Raw genomic sequence first — 17,289 nt, 5'->3', positions numbered from 1 at the left:
GTGAGATCATAATCCATTTCCCTCTAAATATCATTCCTTTGATTTCCAAGAGGCTCCGATAGTGCTGATAGTCTTTGATGGCCTGCTTTTCTTTCCTTTGCTGATACATTGTTTATTCTTGCCGATAAGCATTAAATTTACCCTGGAAGCTCAGAAATTTCACCAGGACACTCTGTGTATGAGCCTGAGTCTTTTCATTACACTCACCTGGGACTAGGGAGGCCTTCAGGTCAAAATCATCATCTCTCCCTAATTTTCTTCTATCTCCTTTCTCCTTCTGGAACTTTTAAGTCTCCACCTAATTGCTCCACTAGGTCTTGTAGCTGCACTTTTCTTCATATTCAGTATGTTACGTTTTGTTTTGTTTTGCTCTGAGTTATTGACATACTCCCCACAAACACTAATTAGGTTTTCAGTTGCATTTCTAAATTTGGAAGTCATGCTTTCTAGTTCCCTAATTTTATTTTTTATGCTCTAATTCTGTCTTCTTAGACGTTCTCATTATGTTTTTTCCGCTCATTATATTTTAACTGAATTTCTCTTCTGTGTCTCCCATTAATTCTGCCTCAACTCATCGACATCTTCTGGCCATTCAGTTAGGTCTCTTTCCTGCTAGGACATGTTCCCTTTGTCTGTTATCTCTTTTGCCTGAGAATTTGGCTTCAGCTGTTGGTATCCCTCAAGTGGTGTTGGACTGACTGCCACTGTCATATGGGCCAGCTGTAACTGGGACAGGAAGGAGGGACTTTTCTGTTGAGGCTTTTGGGGGAGGGGTCTCTGTTCTCAGATGCAAGAAAGTGAAACCTTTCCGAGGCTGCTGGCCTCCCTGGAATGCTGTCAGCTTCCTCAGAGACTGTCTCAGCAAAAAGTAAGGCACCCAGATTTGGATCCTCACCCTGTGTCTGGACTCTTCCGTCAGTGGCTGAGCCGTCCTAGTTGGGAGGGACTGAGATCAGAAGTGACCCTCCAGGTTGTCACTTTCGGAGAATTCCCTAAGGCTGGACAGTGCAGGTCGGCTGGCTCAAATCAGTGGGGACTGTTGCCTGCGCTGAGGTTCAATCTCATTAGACACAGCCACGGTTACTCCTCCACTCGTTGCCCCCACCTTGGGCTATCCCATGAAAACAAAGTAAAAATTTTCAGTCCCAGTTCCCCTCCCTGGTGACAAAAGTCCAACTGGCAGTTTCCAAGAAAAAAACTATTTGAAAACTGTTAACTTTTCAACAACTTCTTCTCTGCCTCCATTTCCCGTTACCAGAACTCTTGTTTGCCAGCCGACATCTGTTGTTCCGTGTGGTCTGCTCTGCAGATTCCTGTGTGTTGTCGTAACCTCTGGTGATTACATTTCCCTTGGGCCACTATCTGGTTCCTTGTCAAAATTCCAGCGTGTGAAGGAGGAGAATTCCCCTCATGCCATCAAGCAATGCTCAGGACACCTGCTGGGTGTCCAAGAACTCAGCTCATTCCTGACACCATCTACATGGAGATACTGTCAGATCCCGCAGGTCAGGGCTCAGTCCTGGAAGACTGCTCCCCTCCCCCACCTGCAAATGTCAATCACAAGTCCAGGTTGTCACCCGCACTTCTGACAGACTGGCGATAGACTGGAGCTTCTCATACACCCTACATTAGCTCACAGAATTCACAGAAACATTATTACAAAAGCGTGGAACTCAGGGACAAATCACAGAGGCCCAACCAAGTTCACAAGGGCTGCAAAGCTCCTGCCCAACAGCATATGTGGCCAGAGAGTTTGTCAAGAGTTCTGAAAATGTTATGGCCATCTTTACGATGTAAATGACTAAAACTGACTTAAAAAGATGTTGAGATATGTGCTGATTATCATCAATTAAATAAACTGAAAATGTTATTGAGGTGCCAGGCCCCTAAAGGTTTCTGGTTCTTTCAAACTTTCAAGGAACAGATGATTCCTAGCTACGTAAGTTTTTTCTAGAGCATATATCAAAAAGGAAAAAAGAAAAATAAAAGCCCAATTAGCAACACCTCACTCTAAAGCCTAGAAAATATTAAATAAAATACTAGCAAATAAAGTTCAGAAACATTGAAAAACAGGACCCAAAGGCCACATAAGTTTTATTTCAGAAATGTAAATATATACAGACTCTGAAAATAGTGTTACTTCGAAGTTGAAAATGGTTTCGTGCTAAAAGAGGAAGGAAAATAACATTTGGGAAAACTGATTTTTGATATAGACACTTGTGTGGGCCATTTAGTTGCACAAATGCCTATCAATTATTTCCATGCCTACCTGCTCTTGCCTTGGGGAAACGTTATCCTAAACGTAAAGATTTCAGCAGTGTTCTGTTTATAATGTAAACTCTTTAATATGGTTAAAAAGTCAAGAGATGTAGAAGCAGCAATAAGAAAGCACTGACCCCCCATTAAAACAAGATTAAGAAATAGGAGATATTCCATTGACTGAAAATCATACATACAGAAATAAATACCCAATATTATCAGTCATTACAAAAACATATATTTAAACCATGAGGTACAGTATTTTCATTTGTCAAGTTTAGGAAGATCTAGAAGATAGCAATTCTGAGTCCTGCAAAGATGCCAGGTAGTGAGCAGTTATACACTTTCTCTAGAAGCATCTCAGTAATATATGTCAGAACACTGGAAGGAAATAATACATTAACAGTGGTTTTTATTTTTCCTTTATTTAAAATTGATATACAATTCACATGCCATAAAATTCATCTCTTAAACTGTACAATTCAGTGGTTTTTTAGTATGTCCATGAAATTGAGCAACCAGTACCACTGATTGCAAAATATTTTTATCACTCCAAAAAAAAAAAAAAAAAACAAAACCCAAACACCCCCCCTCCAAATCCCCAAACCCTGTATCTGTTAGGAGTTACTTCCCATTCCTCCTATTCTTCAGCCACTAGTGACCACTAGTCTACTTTGGGACTCCACGGATTTGCCTACTCTAGACAGTTTGTACACATGCCATCACATACTATGTGGCCTTTTGTTTGTGGCTTCTTTTACTTAGCATGTTTTCAAGGGTATATTGTGGCATGTATCAGTACTTTGTTCCTTTTTGGGGCTCAGTAATATTCCACCGAGTGGACATTGGGCTGTTTCCACTTTTTGACTATTATGAGTGATGATGCCATGAACATTCACATACCAGTTTCTGTGTTCCCCACTTCCAGTACTCGGGTGTGTACTAGGAGTGCTTCCATTCATTTATACTATTCTTATGATTTGAAAGCAATGTGTTACCTTAAAAAAAAATAACACAAAACAAGAACCAATAGGCTTCTAGTGTGTTGGTGAGGTGATTTACCATGATCACTTCTAATTCCTTCCTATAGCCACTGGCTTCTTGAAGTATACAAAAACCAGAACCAGAAGATTCTGGAAGAATAAAACAAAAATTCAGTATTTTACTCATATGCAGGGATATCCTTTTATTAAGCAGAAGGAGAAAACAAAATAGCAAATGCATTTCTAAGACAACGGGCAGGTGAAAAGTGTTACACAGCATTTGAACCAGAATCAATGAGTTTCTCCTTGACCAGCAATTAAAAAAAGAAAATATTGGCCCTGGCCAGCATGGCTCAGTGGATTGAGCATCGGCCTCAAAACCCAAAGGTGGGCAGTTCCATACATTGATGTTTCTCTCCCTCTCTTCCCCTCTCTCTAAAAATAAATAAAATCTTAAAAACACACACACACAACAAAGAATCTGACTTCTGCCCCTTCCTCCTTGCGGAACTGGCTTCCTAGGAGCAGCCATTCTTAAACTGTTTTCTTGGCACGAGAGCCAGATGGCCACTCTCAGGGTCAACAGCAGTTTCTGGTTCTACCTGAGGGTCCTGCTCCTTTCTTTCTCTCTCAGTGAAAATACATCATAGTGTAAAACAAGACAGATTCATAAAGGAGCTGCTTCATCTATCATTATGAGACAATTCACAATGAACTGAGATCTAACAACGCTGGTGTCCCTGCAGGGAGCTGCTCCCAAACTCACCAGTCTTTCTCATTCTTTATTGCCCGTGACACCACTCTTGCCCACTGCCTTCTTGAAACCTTTGCAAGGCACGGCGGCACTTCGTACTTCTTTCTTCTGTGAAAGGGGAAAGGAATGTACTATGCTTGATGCACATTAGCTCCCCATTCTGCATGGTAACAGACTTAGGCTCAGAGATTAAGTAAGCTGCCCCAAGTCCCACAGCAACCAAAAGGCTGGCCGACCCCAGGGGTGGCAGGCTCTGTCCCTGGATATTTTTCTCCCACTGTTATCTTTATATTGGTCCCCAAGATTCTGCTCCTGGCTCTCATCAGTGTACACTGTCATTGGCTAGCACATTTACAATCACCTGTTTGGTAATTAATCCCAAATCCTCACTTCTAAACCTACTCCGTTTCATGCACCAGGGCTGCACAGACATGGTCTGCTGGGTCTCTCCAGCATCCTGCCTATGCTCCCTGGCTGGCCTGGTGTTGGTCAGTCCTCAGGGAGGTGAAGTTCCAGGGCTGATGACAAGAGTAAGGAAACAAAGCAGACACAAGAGGACAATGGATGTCTTGATAACTAATAGTTTAAACAGCATAATGACATGAAACCATTCCACAGACACCCACAGACTCTGCTGATCTCTCCCAGGACTGGGGAGCGGGCCAAAGGGTTCAGGACATTTTGGTTCTCAGGCAACTAGTTGCTTAATAAACTGTTAAAGATATGCATTTTTGTTTTTAGAACATATGGAGGTAGGTATTCAAAACTATCTTGCATATTTAAGGCAAATGACTCGATGAAAAGCATATCCTTGCAGAACTGTGGGGATCACTGTTTACCATTTTTTCTTCTTCCCAAAATGAAACTGATGAAGTCAAACTATAATGTGAAATGAATAATTCAAACAATATATCCTACCTCAACTTCAGGAGGAAATATATTTTTCATCCACGTAAACATAGTCTTGTGGCAGGCACTAATCTTTTCTATCAAATGGTGCACGTTAGGCATTTTACCTTAACCTAGCTTTATAATAATTTAATTCTTGTTCTGCAGGTTTGAATCTGGTTTTCTAGAACTATTTTTAAGAGATGGTTATTAAGAATATGGATTTTTTATCTGGCATCTCTCTGATGGCTAGTGATGTTGAGCACCCTTTCATGTCTATGGGTCCCCTATATGTCCTCCTTGGAGAGGTGTCTGTTCAGTCCTTTTCCCATTTTTTAATGGATTGCTTGTCTTCCTGGTGTCAAGTAGGATGGGTTCTTTATATATTTTGGAGATCAAACCCTCGTCTGAGGTACCTGGAGAATATTGCGCTAAGTGAAATAAGACAAATATCATATGATCTCACCTATAACAGGAAACTTTATGAACAAAACAAACAAATGAGCCCAACAGAGCCAGAGGCGTGGAAACAAGGAACAGACTGACAGTGACCAGAGGGGAGGGGGGGAGGGGAGTAAGGGGGGGGGGAGGGAGAGGGACCAGTCAAGGAACATGTATGAATGACCCACAGACACGGACAACAGGGTGGAAGCGGGGGGTGGGCTGGATGGAGGAGGACAAAGGGGGAAATATTGGGATAATGTAATAGAACAATAGGAGTTTTTAAAAATAAATAAAAATATGGATTTTAAAAAATTTTAGGGTTTATAATGACAAGTGGTAAAGCTACTGTAGGCAGAACTTTAAATGTGGCCTACTGGTATAACATTCAACACTGGGACCTGATAAATATAAAAGGGCCACTCCCAGCTCTGTGGGCAACTGTCTACCTCACCCTTGTGACCACAACTTTCACAGCTGCCACCTCAGCTTCTTTACTTTTAAGGGCGAGGGCTCTTACACTCAACTTTTTGTTAATCATTTCTTAAATATTAGAATTAGAAGTATACTTTATGACCCAGGAACAATGAGCTTGAGGACTGGGTCAAGGCGGACAAGTGGGGCCACAGCCAGACCTCTTTCAGAGTCTCCCCACACCCCGCCCATAAGGTTGGTTCTCCAGTTCAGAGTAGTCTTCTTCCACAGGCTGCTGGTGTAGCAGGCCTGGGCGTGCCTCCAGAATGCGAGGAGCCTGGCCCTGGTCAGTGTCGGGGTGCAGCTCAGTCTGCCCCACATCTAGGTCTTCGGCAGCAACGCCATTCCATTCCTCTCCCCGGATCTGCCTTTTCAGGCTATGGGAGCAGAGTCAAGGATGTGAGCCCAGGTGAGAGGGGGCCAAGGGACCAAAGGGTCTAAATGTTTCATGGGCCGGTGCTTCTCAGGTCTGTCTGCACAGTAAATAAGGAGCAGAGCTCAGGCCCCAGCCCAGAATAAATCTCTTTTAAAAAAAAGGTCTCCAGGTAATTCTATCATACAACCAATGTCAAAAAACCAAACTCTAAGCCGTTAAGTCTACCTGTAGCGTAGGGAAAAGGGAAGATTTCAAAATCAACACTTCACACAATTGTTCTAATAATTCTGATGCAAATGGTGGAACATGTCAAGATGATTTACAAAAATGTAAAATAAAAGGAAAGACAGAAAACAAAAATACGTTATTGCTAGTGTTTTGATTGTATTCAAATTTTTATTTTTTTGAACAAAAAACAAGGACAATGATTTTAAATAATAAAACAGGGTATATTATGATACTTTTTAAAAGACAGTTTACTAAATTTGGACTTCTACAGTTCTGTTGTGATGCTTTCATCAAGATTTATATTATTTCTTACCATTTTATCATCACTCTAAACGTGCTGAACAAAAAAATCACTCTGTCTGCTTAAGTGAAGCTTCTTCACTTGAAGGAAATACTCCACTACCACATAAAACACACATACAGAACAGTCTTTTTTTTTTTTTTTTTTTTTTTTTTAAATATTTACAAAACACAAGAAGTCTGTCCAGCCATTTTGGTTCTGTTGTTCCTTTGCCCATTCTGAGATCAGCAAAAAGCTAAGAAATAAGCAAGATTCACTTCAGCAGAGCAAAGGATGGCATCAACCAAACTTCATTAAACAAACCAACAAATCACAAACATGGTCAGCAAAATTCAACTTGTATAACAATGATTTAAAACAAAGACGGCGTGGGTCACAACTAGACTGGTTTTCACTGTGCAACTTTCCTCAAGGAACAATACTACCCATTTCACATAGAAAGGATTATGCATCAAAGCCTTTGTTCATGAAGAAGATGCCCTTCAAACAAATTCATCATAAGGCAAAAGAAGAAAGAAAGAATGAAGCAGTTTGGCCCAGAGAAAAACTTATTATATAATGTGTATACATAGTCTATACACATTTATAGATATATTACAATTTAAACCATGAGTACAGTCATTCAACAGTTAAATGAATTGGCTCAGTGCAGTGAAAAAGTGTTTGTTTTCTATAAATATGTAGTTATTGCTAATATGCTACACATTATGGTTTGACAGGGAAACTACAGGAACTTAGAATTAAAGCCGCCATATTGCCAGTGTCAGCCCTGCAGCAGGCATTCATGTGGACAACATGCCACCCAATCCTAAAGGAAAAGAAAAAAGTCCACTGCAAAAGAAAAAAGAAAAAAAGAAAAAGAAAGGCTTATGCACTGTCCCTTAGATATTTACCTATTTTTTTTAAAACAAAAAACAAGTCCAGTTCACCACAAGTTAAGCACAACCTGACAAGCAAGTTCAGCGGCACGACAGGGAGAGGAGAGGAAATACAGCGTGCATTTACACGTAGCACTGACCTAGTCTATTTTGTCACACAACTGGAATACAAAAATCCAATTTAAATAAGACTAGACTAAATGTAATAGTAAAAAAAAATCAACTAAAAAAACCCAAAAAACAAAAACAAAAATACCCACACAGTAGACTGTTTGATACTAATTAATTTTAAGAGTAAAACTCATCTTGTCCCCTCTTAATACCCTACTGCAATTTATTTACTGATGGCTAAAATATTTACTTACTTAAAAAAGATATTAAATACCTGTATCATGAATTTACATTCTTTTTAACAATAAGACATACTGTGTAAGAAAATAGCTCATGTGTGAAATGTGTCTGAAATGCATTTTTCCTCATAACTATCAAAACATCCACTCACACGAAAACAAAACCACCCCAACCCCCTGTCCCTGCCCCCCCCACCCAAAAAAAAGAAAGTTAAGGAAAGATGGGGTGGGTCAGGTGAGGAGCAGGGAAGGAAAGGTTTACCAGCACAGTGATTAACAATGGTTCAAGACAGAACCAACAAGAGTTGGTCAAGAAGATGCCTTCAATACATGGTTATGATTAAAACTCAAACTCAACCACTTTGAGTTCATTGCAGTGAGACCAAAAAAAAAAAAAAAAAATCTCTCTCACAGATTCATAGAAATACTAGACTCCAGCTCATTTGTTGTTATTACTATTATTTTAAAGGTTTTCCGTTTGTTTCTGCAAGGCCTAGCTACCTTGTTACAATTTATATCTGCTCTGCAACAACTACGAGAGGTAGGCATAAAGCAGGAAAAAGTTTCCCAGTCAGTACCTCACCGGGGATTGTCCGCTGCATAACACCGTTTGCTTTAGACAGGAACAGTGATGACCGTCTAGTCTCTCCTACACCCTCAAACAAAGCTGCTGCCGTCTCATAAATGTTCTAAAAGAGTGTACTCCCAAATAAGAAACTTTCTCTACTGAAGGATACTGTCAGTGTTTGTTGCAGAGCGCGTATATATAATATATACACACACACACACACATACACACACACACACACATGTATATATGTATATACACACATACATACATATATTTATTTTTAAAAAACAACAAAAACCAAATCCAGGTTCCTAGAACCAATTCTTTTGATTCTCAACTTCCGCAAAATAAAGTATACCATTCAGCCAAGACTACAGATGAGTTTTTTTCACAGATGCAAGCGTCATGCAAAATAAATTAAAGAACAGATACCAAAACATACATTTGATAAAACTACTGAAGGTAGGTCTTTAAAAGCACTGATATAAACATAATCCATAATACTTCTCTTTTTCCCTGTATGTACAGTCCCAAAGCTGCAGTTATACATCTAGGATTTCCTCTGCTGTGCCCCCGCAGCGCAATCTGTAGCGACCAGTTCTCCAGCTGATCGTAGGGTCCCATAATGCTGACAAAAAAATGTATATTGTCATGGATTCACGGATGAACCAAGCTACTGCATAATCAAGTTTTGAAAAACACAGTGGGCCACCCTAGGAATAAAAAAAGAAGAAAAAAGAATTGATTTACTGTCAGGCTAGAGAGACACAGTAGTTGAAAAACAAAAAAATTTTAATTCACTCTTTTTAAGTATACTACATAAAATCAAATGTTTCTTTAGATCATTCAACTGTCATGCTATATTATATTGGTAAATAAAAGGTTAATTATGAGTAGATAAGCAATTAAAAATTGCTAGCTTAATATATCCTGAGTTTGAATACTTTTTGATTTGCTTAACATCTTTTTTGGAGTCTTAATAAAACTGACTGTATAACCAACTGAAAGCTGAAAATCAAGTTAACTTTTGTGTCCACATTCCACTAACAAAAGGCATGTTTAAACCTGAAATTAACCTTCAATGGGAAGCTAAGTTTGGCTCAGATAGATTTTTCTTTCTACCTTTTCTAAATTAAAAGTTTTAGTTCCACCAAGTGACTGCCAATCTTTTCATGTCTATCCACATACCTGGACACCCCTGAGTTGAATGTAGTCAAATATAAACCACGCCAGGCAATGACACATGAAAAATACCATAATATCCCATCTGAATACATGGTGGGCTGCCCAGCCAATAATTAAACTGGCAACAAAGCATTCTGAAATCGGCTCACAAATTATTGTAGCAGGAAGCATGTTGATTCGTAATTTGGTCCACCTTAAAAGAAAAAAAAGGACTGTCTTTAAACAATAGCCTGGTTATAAGACTAACCAATTTTTCCCCCAAATGATTAGTTCTCTACCCCGTTACATACAGGCTCACCTCTTTAAAGAGTATTTAAGGTATCTCTCCTTCTATTTTTATTTAGAATGTCAAGGAAAAAAGTCTAGAAATTCATTTGTATGGTCTATAGATGAATAAAGATTATAAAATTCAAAGTGCAGAAAATGAGAAAATAGAGATGAGCATATTAAAAAAAAAAACACCCAAATTCTCAACATCTCTTTTTTGAATGCTTTCAGTGTTAATGAAGAAGCTAAACTTTCTTTTCAGGAACTGAACAAAACCTGACTTGCAGATTTTTTTTTTAAACCAGTTGATACCACATAAAAAGTACTCCCTCTCTCTTTTCTTTTAACAAAGTATAAGAAGAAGAAAGCTGCTGATTCACCTGATCATTCTGGACTGAAACTGAGAAATGGAGTATGAGCCAGAGTTTTGCATGGCAACCTGAGTGGACATCGCAAACCGCCAACCTCTGAAAACGAAGACAATTATAAAGTGAGCTGTGATGACGCACACACGAAAGCGTGACTGGTGACGCATTCACTCATCTCTGTAAACAGTAACCGGGGTGAGTCTAGTCCTCAGATTAGCCCCCCTACTTAGGGCAGGTCATATGAATGGATGTTTCAGCAATGGTGGAGGCCACTGATAGTACCATTTAAGGGAGCTGGGAAGAAACTACAACTCCTCAGTTTACAATTTAAGGAACTTAAAATACAGGTATTCTCAAAGTTCTAAATGGAATGGGTTCTGCATTCAATCGTTTAGTTTCTGTCACTATTAACCAAAAAGGGGGGAAGGACACAATATGTGTGTGAATAGTCAATAAAAAATGTAAACAAAAAGTGACTATGTATATCTTGTGAAACACTATAAAACCATAAACCGCATGAATACCGTTCATGAGAGAATTTTAAAAACATACTTCAATTTTAAAAATCACTTTAGTAAATTATCACACAAGGCAAGGATCCCCTTTAAAAACAAACAGTATGCTTTTGTGATATAGAAATATTAAGTCAATTATGTGAACCATTAGATGGCTTCTTAGCAATACTCCAAATAATCTGAAAATTTCAAAATTTGAAATTATATTTTAAAAAATTTCACCCATTAGCTTATTTACACCCATAATAAACATTCATGATCACAGAGATACTTTCTTTTAATCACTTCAAACCACATTAATCTGATGAATGTAGATGAGAACATTTATTTGCTTCATTAGTATAACATTATCTATGAGTAACAGAAATTACTTTCTAAAAATATTAACCTATTCTGTATTCACTAGCAAAAAAATAAAAAATAAAATAAGAAAGCCCTTAATTCACGAGTTTAACAAACAGAATAAACCAACAGAAGTTAGGTAGTAAATATACTGTAGCCTAATATAATTTAGTTTTCTTACCGGTCAGCTATTGCTTTGGCCATAAAGTAATCTTCAGCAATGTATTGAGCAAAAGCTATAAGCCCTCCTGCTTGATCTAACACATCCTTTCTCATTAAACAAGACATTCCTGTTACACATTTGAAACCAGTTACATTGGCAGAGATATAGGACCTTGGATGAGAAGTTCCAAAATATACCTGCCAAAAAAACAAACAAACAAAAAAACCCCCAAACATATGTATTATACAGTTAGAATTTTAGGTATAGTGTTTATAAACTCTTATTCCTAATGAATTTCTTTTAAGTATGACTGAGTGAAAATCCTATTATTCTTATATAAACTACTGGAATAAAAATTGGTACAAAGTAGTGTTTACACCATGCAGTCAGTAATTTATTTGGTTGACTACTATTGTTATTAATTATCTTATTATTACTTCTAGGGAAAAGCATATTCTATTTTAAAATAATATTATATTCCCTAAAACAAAGGTTTATCCAAATAAATCTTAATTTAGATATAAAATAAGACAGGTAAAATATCATTCATTGTCATATAAAATATTAATAAATATTTTAACATCCTGCTTTCATAATGTTCATGTCATTAGGCACACCCTCCCCACATATATACGTGTCTGTCTATATGTGTGTATTATGTGTATGTATATGTATATATGCATGCATACATATACAAATACTACCTATAGTTATACCAACCTAAAGGACAATCATGTGTCTTAACTCCTTTTCTTGCACCCTTTCATAGCTAGCTACTTCTTGCCTAGTCACTGAGCTTCCCCTCAGTCGAGATTCTGTTTCCCATTTTACTGGCCTTCCCCTAGATACGCTTTGAAGTCATGAGATATGCAAGCTGCTAAATTAATGGTAGAATAAGATGGTCACCACCCTCCTCATTAGACATAAAACCCTATTTGTTATTCTAAGCGCAGTGGCCTTTCTCAATGGCGAGAGTTACATACACAGCAGGAGCAGGAGGATTATGGGGGAAATGAAGATAATGATTCTCGCTACCCACCCCATGTCCAGACTGTAAATGAAGCCCTTTGCGGCACTGAATTGAACCAAACTTCTAAGACCAGAAATATCTGAAGCAGCTATTAAGTGCAGGCTGAGAAATGAGGTGGGACTGGGAACCTGTAGGAGGCTCCAAAGATTTCCTTACAGAAAAGAATAACTCCTCTGACCTATTTCCATTCAGTCTAAGTATGGTAGATTAAACCTAAACTACGGGGGTGGGTACAATACAGGAGATGCTTATCTTTGACATATAAATCAACTTGGATATTTCTAAAAACAAAAATACAATGTGGCATATAAGAATTTAAAGCACTGTATTTTAAAGTAATTATCCAGAGTTTCCTTTATTAAAAAAATTCGATTAGCTGACAATCCTGTCCAAAATGTCATCCCAACTCTCAGAATAGTCAAGCTTCTGGGTGATTAGGAATCTGATAACAAGAATATTATTTCTGACCATTGTACTTACCTGTTCTAACGTCGCGGCAAAGCCCTGTCTGTCTGCTACGTAAGGCAGCCCATGAACCAGGCCTACTTTCTCTGTCATTTGGTTAACCATGTCAGTGAGGGTGTCTGGAAGTACTACATCAAAAAGGCAAAAAAGGGGCAAGGGAGAGAGAAAAAAATTCTTTTTAGTGCAATATCCACTAACGTAAAATATATTTTGTGAGTTGTTACTAAATTATTAAAAAGAATAAATGCTTTTTTACATTTGGATCTAATAACATAAATCTCAATTATACCTCTCTGAGAAGAATACACAATTTCAAAAAGGCCTAATTTATTATGTTAATTTATTCCATACATTTTTAGGCCAGTATGTACCTAATATGGAGCAGAGGGAGGACATACCCTGAAAACCTTACTACCCCCATTTCGAATCATCTAAACTGGAATAACGGACACTGTGTCCTAGTTGAAAGCTATAGGAGCAGAAGTCAAAGGACCTCAGCTCTTAGGCTGGCTCCTCCATTCTCCGCCACAGGAAACAGGTCTACACTTTCTTGGAGGGTAGGAGATATCCTATCTCATAAAACAGCTAACAGGAATCAAATAGGAGCATACTTGACAGAGATTTGTGCACTGAAAACATAACAAATATATGAGAGTATATAACTTTAGATAGCAGGTGTGATGAATATAATCTCTGATAGAGAAGTAATGATCCTGACTAATTAGGAGTGCCACACTTCTGTTAATTTTCAAATCTGTTTTGAGTTAATAGAAATAAATCTATTACATAAAAACATATCAGGAACCTTAAATGTGCATATTCTATGGCCGTAGTTCTGAACTGCTGCCCCACAGGGAACACCTGGCATGATTTAGAAACATTTCTAGTTGTCACTCTGAGAGATGGGCACCAATGGCATCTAGTGGGTGGAGGTCAAGGATGCTGCTAAACATCTGGCAGGACCACCTCAACAACAAAGAATTATCCAGCCCAAAATGTTAACAGTGTTGAGGCTGAGAAACTCGAGCTAATTAGAATGTAATAAATATTACAGAACACTGAAATAATTGTGAGTATAAACATTTAAAAATAACCAATTTCAGTATATAAAAGGCCTCCTATTAAAATCATCTAAGTAAAAAGCCATAAATGTATTCTAGTAAAACGTTTACCTATTAATTTCTGTCCCTTTATGTGAAATAGTATATTATATGTGCCACAAATAGATTAAAGTAAAAGATAAGTGTCATATAAACAAGGAAAATTTTACACCTATGAAAAAGCTTTAAAAATGTATAATGGACGGTGACTAATTTTTTTAAAGATTTTATTTATTTATTTATACAGAGAGGAGAAGGGATGGAGAAATAGGGGAACATCAATGTGTGACTGGTTGCCTCTTGTATGCCCCCAACTGGGGACCTGGCCCGCAACCCAAGCATGTGCCCTGACTGGGAATTGAACTGGTGACCTTTCAATTTGCAGGTCATCGCTCAATCCACTGAGCCACACCAGCCAGGGTGAGCAGTGGGTGGACTTTTTTTTAGTGGTTGGAATTTTCTCTTCAAAATGAAAACATGTTTGTATGTGTAACATCTAGGTTAGCATTAAAAAAAAAAAAAGTCAAAATCTTGGTATAATTTGACGTATTACCATGAAATAATGACGAAATGAATTATTAGACAAACACAAAGGACTGATACATTTATTTTCATATTCCTTTTGGCATTTTATCATCAAATGAATAGTTTTATAAAGTAAATAAGAAAAACCTCACCTCTTATTCCACTATCACAAATCCAGATAAGATCATATTTTGCAACTTCATATCCTGGCATTAGATTATTAATTTTAGGATTAATGCCAACCTTTTTGCCACCTAGAATTTTAAAGGTACAGCAGTGAAAAATTCATGCAACACCAAAATTATTTTCTATTATACAGTTAATATAGTAGAGAGAAGTGAACAGTACTTGCATATTTAATAACTGAAATGAGCATCCTTTAACATTACGGTTTACATTCCTTATTATTCACAAAGATATAGTTAGAAAAAAGATGTTCATTCTCAAAAGAGAATTATATCATTTATCTTTAAAACTTTATTAGTTTTAATTTTCCAATTCTTAAGTTTTTGTATTAATAGTAAGCATAAATCAATATTTAATTGAAAATACACCTCTAAAGAAGTCTCTAGAATAAGCTTTTGGAAAAATACTTTTTTGAAACTAAATAAAAGTGAACTCTATTGCTAACTCGCAATTACAGTGAATGAAATACAGAAAAGGCCACACAGTGAAAATATTAAAGAAGCCCAAATAACAAATTCTTGTATCTGATCGATGAGTTAAACATAATTTGGGGTTACTTTTTGTTATTTTGTTCATCCCAGATATGAAAAAAACCCTCTGTTTTTATAACTAAGTATTTTCATAAGGACACAAGCACCCTTTGCCACTCCAACAAACATGCATTAAGCAAACGTGCCAATGCTTCAGTGGGCAGCTACTGCGACCTATAGTTTAAAGCAAAGATTACTGCCACCTAATGCTGCTGAAGCGACATAGTTATTGTAGAACCTGTAACTTACCTATGAACAATCTGGCATCGACATTTGGATATTTTCCAAGAAGCTTTTTACATACATCAATGGCTGGATCATCGTGATCTTGTACACAAAGGAGTACTTCATACTAGTCAAAGAACACATTTTATGTAAATTAAACTCTTTTACAAAAAGCAGCACTTACTAGTATTTACTGATCGATCAAAAAGCATTACGGCCCTGGCCGGTATGGCTCAGCTATTTGGAGCGTTGTTCTGTACACTGAAAGGTGGCGGGTTCGATTCCTGGTCAGGGTACAGGCCTGGGTTGTGGGTTTCATCCCCAGTTAGGGGGCATGTGAGAGGCAACTGATCAATTTTTCTCTCATGTCAATGTTTCTCCCCACCCCCCAAAAAAGAAAAAAGGTGTTAAGAAAAACAAGCAACTGTACACGTAAAGTTTAAAAGTTATGAGAGTACTCATAATGGATGCAAACACTTATGATATTAAGTGTTGGGTGTAAATCAGAGCAGCTTTTTCAGAACAGGGACCTGTTTGCACGCTGAAGAGATAATGAAGAGATTGGCGGTGCCCACAGCCGAAGTCTTGCCATTCCCAGACAGGCAGGGCCTAGTAATCAAATCAGATCTCAAGCTTCTCCATGTCCTTCATCACTGCACATTCACTAAATGTTCACACGGTGTCTAGCAGTGTAAAAAGCAGCGTGGAAAGCAAAACAAACACATCCTCCATTCTTTAAGACTTTGTCTCTGAACTTATTATTTCATGAAGGGGCAATAAATTACATACTGAATCTTCATATGATAGATTTGAAGGACTTTGCCAAACTCCTCACTTGTGAAGGACAAAGCGAGATTAGGTTTTTTTGTTGTATAGTAATTTTTGGAAATAAAATAGAATTTGATTTGATTCAAAATGTGTCATCCTGAAAAGCATGCCTAACCTTTTAGCTATGAAAAAACTCAGGAAGTGTGAAGAGTGTGTGTGTGTGCATGTGTGTTTGTGTGTGTTCAGTGCTATGTTTACTCTTTGATAGTAAATTAAGAAAGTCATTTCTTAGCATTTTACAGGCTGTGTCAAAGTTACCCTGGCATATTTATTGTATTTTAACAAGAGTCTAAGACTGAACCCCAGTCTTACACTTTTGAATCAGTCTCTGGGATGACTTTGACAAGTAACCGGGTTTATAAAATCTTGACCTCTAAGTTACCATTTAGTAAACTAAATTTATAAAAAATGTTTGCTTTCACATACAAAGATACGACTTTGGTGTTTTGTGGGATATGTATCCTAAGTAGCAATTTTCTTTTTTCAAAAGTGGTGATAAATTCATGCTGACTCACTGACCAATCTTCTACTAATCCTCTTTCTAAAACAAGTTGGACATTTTTAAGCAAAAGAGGGAGGTTAATTATTTCCATGGAAAAATAACAAAGCTATGCATTGTAAAAAATAAAGAGCTAAGGGCAAAAGTTTAAAAGTACCTTAACATTCATGGACTAACTCGGGTTAAATAAATAGTGCCTATTTTATTTACTTCCATTGATAAGCATACACAAATAAAAAGTGGAAAAAAAATGTTTAGAGTGCCTTTGAGCACAATAATTAACTGTTTGCCTAATATACAGTGTCTCAGCAAAAACTAGCAATATAGAAATTAGTGATTTGAGCACAAAATAGATAGAAGGAAGATCCATGAAGAAGATAATGAGTTACAATTTTTTTAAATTGAAGAAAATGTTTTCTAATATTGTACCCAATTATCAACCTTTAACACCAACTGACTAAATTGCCACCCAAGAGGTATCGAAACCAACTTTACACCTACTTAGTTTCCTGAGACCAGATAAAAATCTAAGTGGAAGGGCCCCACTCCTGCTGCACC

General features: G+C 37.5%; 1 protein-coding gene across 1 annotated transcript in view; it reads right to left on the bottom strand.

The window, feature by feature from the left end:
- Positions 1-8,756: 8,756 nt before the first annotated feature.
- The window catches only part of UGCG (UDP-glucose ceramide glucosyltransferase), a 31,402-nt gene continuing 22,869 nt past the window's right edge, over positions 8,757-17,289 (bottom strand). The window contains exons 3-9 of the mRNA XM_090274566.1: positions 15,429-15,531; positions 14,616-14,717; positions 12,854-12,966; positions 11,362-11,540; positions 10,336-10,422; positions 9,692-9,881; positions 8,757-9,216 (exon numbers count right to left, since the gene is read on the bottom strand). Of these exons, the coding sequence (XP_090130692.1) occupies positions 9,046-9,216; positions 9,692-9,881; positions 10,336-10,422; positions 11,362-11,540; positions 12,854-12,966; positions 14,616-14,717; positions 15,429-15,531 (945 nt within the window). The 3' untranslated portion in view covers positions 8,757-9,045. The remainder of the gene's footprint in view (positions 9,217-9,691; positions 9,882-10,335; positions 10,423-11,361; positions 11,541-12,853; positions 12,967-14,615; positions 14,718-15,428; positions 15,532-17,289) is intronic.

The sequence above is a fragment of the Furipterus horrens genome, unplaced genomic scaffold (genome assembly GCF_987537825.1).
Source record: "Furipterus horrens unplaced genomic scaffold, mFurHor1.1.pri manual_scaffold_4, whole genome shotgun sequence".
Lineage (NCBI taxonomy): Eukaryota > Metazoa > Chordata > Mammalia > Chiroptera > Furipteridae > Furipterus > Furipterus horrens.
The sequence above is the reverse complement of the archived record's forward strand: the minus strand, read 5'-3'. Positions and strand labels throughout refer to the sequence as shown.